Source organism: Tarenaya hassleriana, unplaced genomic scaffold (assembly GCF_000463585.1).
Source record: "Tarenaya hassleriana unplaced genomic scaffold, ASM46358v1 Cleome100, whole genome shotgun sequence".
NCBI classification, from domain to species: Eukaryota; Viridiplantae; Streptophyta; class Magnoliopsida; order Brassicales; family Cleomaceae; genus Tarenaya; species Tarenaya hassleriana.
The window spans coordinates 113,443-117,236 of NW_010960189.1; the positions used below are offsets into that span (position 1 = coordinate 113,443).

At 43.6% G+C, this 3,794-nt stretch overlaps 1 protein-coding gene across 1 annotated transcript; it reads left to right on the forward strand.

The window, feature by feature from the left end:
- Positions 1-162: 162 nt before the first annotated feature.
- Positions 163-2,025, forward strand: LOC104804916. The gene is made up of 2 exons (XM_010529298.1): positions 163-374; positions 633-2,025. The coding sequence occupies exons 1-2, from the start codon at positions 163-165 to the stop codon at positions 2,023-2,025; spliced, it is 1,605 nt and encodes a 534-aa protein (XP_010527600.1).
- The last annotated feature ends 1,769 nt before the right edge of the window (positions 2,026-3,794 follow it).

Genomic DNA, 3,794 nt, shown 5'->3' on the forward strand with positions numbered 1-3,794 from the left:
CGAGGGGAAGCTGCGACGTCCTGTGGATAGTTGAAGCTCTGATACCAAAATGATGTAAGCTCTGAACTCGTGGATATATTCTGGCCCGAACAACGCAATCACCGGCACAAGTATTGGCACTCGAACTCACGTGTTTCGGCTAAGGATGTTGGATGGAGGGGGATGGGGCTACAATCCTTCGTCTTCTTGAATCTATATCCTCACATGGGGAGACAAATAAACAAGAGGAAACGAGTAATTTCTACCGAACCAAACAGGAACCCGACAGCGGTTTTCGCGAGAAGATACGCCAACCATTTAGTCCCAGCTCTCAAGAAGATCAGCATGAGCAAGCCTTCTTCGGGAAACGACCATCTCCGGTCCAAGTTCGAACTGTTGGTATTGGTTCAAGTCAAGCACGTGTGCAAGGAGTGTGGTTTTAAGCTGATCTGTTTTTTTTGCTGTTTTATTTAATGTGTCAGTTATGTATGTGTGTTAGTGTGCAGTTATTTCTTTCTAATGGTTAAAGACAGTTTCTGTTTAATGTATATGTACGTTGTATGAAGTTTAATAGATGTGTGGGAGTTTTATGGAATTGAGTGAGGGTTCCAGATTTTCAGAAAAGTTTGTGTTGAGAGAGTTCTGTCTTTCAGAACTTCAGTGGTATCAGAGCATTTGTTGATCTTAAAAGGGTCTGTGAGTGTGTTGAAGAAGAGGCTTTGTTTTTCAATGGAGCAAGGCGATATTTCTGGGTCTTCGTTTTCAAGCATGTCTCCACCCATGTTTGATGGCGAGAATTATCAGGTCTGGTCTGTCAAGATGAAGGTATTCTTGAAAGGGTCAGATTTGTGGGAAGCTGTTGAGGAGGATTATGAGATTCCTCCATTGACAGGAAATCCGACACTCAATCAGATCAGAAGCCATAAGGAGAAGGTGACGAGGAAGGCCAAGGCGATGTCTTGCATTTTCTCGGCAGTTTCTCCTTCCGTTTTCACGAAGATTATGAATTTGGAGTCAGCAAAGGCCATGTGGGATTTGTTGCAAAAGGAGTTTGAAGGTGATGATAAGATCCGAGGTATGAAAGTGTTGAATTTGATGAGAGATTTTGAAAGACAACAGATGAAACCATCAGAGTCTATCAAGGAATATGTTGATCGTCTTGTTGAGATTGTCAATAAGATTCGAATCCTGGGAACAGATATCACTGATCAGAGAATTGTGCAGAAGATCATGGTCTCTGTTCCTGAAAGATTTGAAGCTACATTGGCTTCTCTGGAGAATACAAAGGAGATGGCGAATCTGAAGCTTGCAGAACTGCTGAGTTCTCTTCAAGCTCAGGAACAAAGACGGATAATGCGAAAGGAAGAATCGACAGAAGGGGCTTTGAAGGCAAAAGCCAAGTTTTCAGGTGCTGATAAGGGGAAGAAATCTGGTTGGAAGCACAAAGTAGAGGGGAGTAGTCAGAATTCTGGTCAAGAATCTGGTGAAAACCGAGGTTATCCTGATCCTTGCAAGCACTGTAACAAGAAAGGACATCCTCATTGGAGGTGTTGGAAGAATTTAAAGTGCAGAAGGTGTGACAAACTTGGTCACATTGAAAAATTCTGTAAGTCAAAAATGGCACAGCAAACAGAGGTGGTGAATGCTGATACAAAGGAGGTAGAGCAGATGTTCGTGGCTTCATGCTTTGTCTCCAAGAGTGAAGATGATAATTGGTTGATCGACAGTGGTTGTACAAACCACATGACAGGTAACCAAAATCTTTTCAAAACTCTGGATAAATCTGTTAAAGCTAGAGTTAGAATAGGTAATGGTGAATTTATTGCTGTCGAAGGCAAAGGTGACGTAGTGTGCAAAGGTCCTAATGGTTGGAGAGTGTTGTCCGATGTGTTGTTTGTGCCTAAGATCGATCAGAATCTCCTAAGTGTGGGACAACTGATTGATAAAGGTTACAAAGTGTTATTTGATAATCAGGAGTGTATCATCAAGGATACTTCTGATCGAGTGCTGTTTAAAGTTGGAATGCGAAACAAGGCTTTCGTTTAATCCAGGAAGGTTTGAGTTGCTCAAAAGGTTGATTGGTGTGTGTGCTCGACCTTAAACCAAGGAGGAGATTGTTGGTATTGGTTCAAGTCAAGCACGTGTGCAAGGAGTGTGGTTTTAAGCTGATCTGTTTTTTGCTGTTTTATTTAATATGTCAGTTATGTATGTGTGTTAGTGTGCAGTTATTTCTTTCTAATGGTTAAAGACAGTTTGTTTAATGTATATGTACGTTGTATGAAGTTTAATAGATGTGTGGGAGTTTTATGGAATTGAGTGAGAGTTCCAGATTTTCAAAAAGTTTGTGTTGAGAGAGTTCTGTCTTTCAGAACTTCAAATCTAATGTGTTTCTTCAGCAACATCATGGACCGAAATCTTCATTAAGTGGCGTGTATGGGCTGCTCCAAGATGGGCTGGGCTCATGTCCTTGGAGTGAAGTTCGTCCAGCATGTCGGAGATGAATAAGGTGATGCGTTCGCGAAGGGCACGCGCCTTGGCTCGAGTGAGGGGTGGATCGGGCCTGTGGTTTGGGCGTGTATGCCTTGGCCTTGGCTCAACTAGAAGTTCCCCATCACTATTGAAGATATGCTCGGCATTAGGCAGCTCCTTGCGTTCCAAGATATCCCGCTCCCGCTCCGTGCACTCCAAGCTATCTTGCTCCCGTTCCGTGCGTTCCAACTCTTTGTCCGTGCGTCCGGTCTCTATGTCCTCATCATCTTGAAAGGGTCAGATTTGTGGGAAGCTGTTGAGGAGGATTATGAGATTCCTCCATTGACAGGAAATCCGACACTCAATCAGATCAGAAGCCATAAGGAGAAGGTGACGAGTAATGTCGAGCATATCTTCAATAGTGATGGGGAACTTCTAGTTGAGCCAAGGCCAAGGCATACACGCCCAAACCACAGGCCCGATCCACCCCTCACTCGAGCCAAGGCGCGTGCCCTTCGCGAACGCATCACCTTATTCATCTCCGACATGCTGGACGAACTTCACTCCAAGGACATGAGCCCAGCCCATCTTGGAGCAGCCCATACACGCCACTTAATGAAGATTTCGGTCCATGATGTTGCTGAAGAAACACATTAGATTATGTCATTTTCCAACAGCTATATTGTGTACTTAAGAGAGCATTAATTACCTAGCTTGCATGCTTATCTAGCTTTGAATGCTAAGAGCTGTTGGAAATGTTTTGAGATTGCTATTTATCCTTGTAAGTTTTCAGAACTCATTACCTAAGAAATCTATTGCCATTTTCGAGCTTAAGCTTGCTGTGTTTGTTGAGTTTGAATCTCCAAACCGTTATCCCCGTTGGTGTGTCCGACGAAGGGCTTCGGTGTGTCCGAGCCAGCTTTCGGTGTGTCCGAAAACCTTTCCTCCTTATCTCCATCTCATCCACTGAATCTTAGCTTGAATTCGAGTGCCTCACAAGGCCGGTGATTGAGCTAACATTCCCATCCCCCTCCATCCAACATCCTTAGCCGAAACACGTGAGTTCGAGTGCCAATACTTGTGCCAGTGATTGCGTTGTTCGGGCCAGCCTATATCCACAAGTTCGAAGCTTACATCATTTTGGTATCAGAGCTTCAACTATCCACAGGACGTCGCAGCTTCCCCTCGGTGATATCTTTCCATCTCTATACGTTTTCATCTCATATTGTTCGGAAAAATCTGTTTCGGTGTGTGCAGAATTCTGTTTGTGTTTGAGTGGGCTATTGACTGCGTTTTGAGACAAATTTGATCTTCATTTGTTCGTAATTCAATCATCTATCCATCTA

Bases quoted from the DNA above. Each gene is read 5' to 3' on its own strand.
- LOC104804916 (XM_010529298.1), top strand. From the start codon at position 163: ATGGGGCTACAATCCTTCGTCTTCTTGAATCTATATCCTCACATGGGG. The intron at 375-632 runs GTTGGTATTGGT...TCTGTCTTTCAG, and splicing joins CTCCGGTCCAAGTTCGAACT to AACTTCAGTGGTATCAGAGC.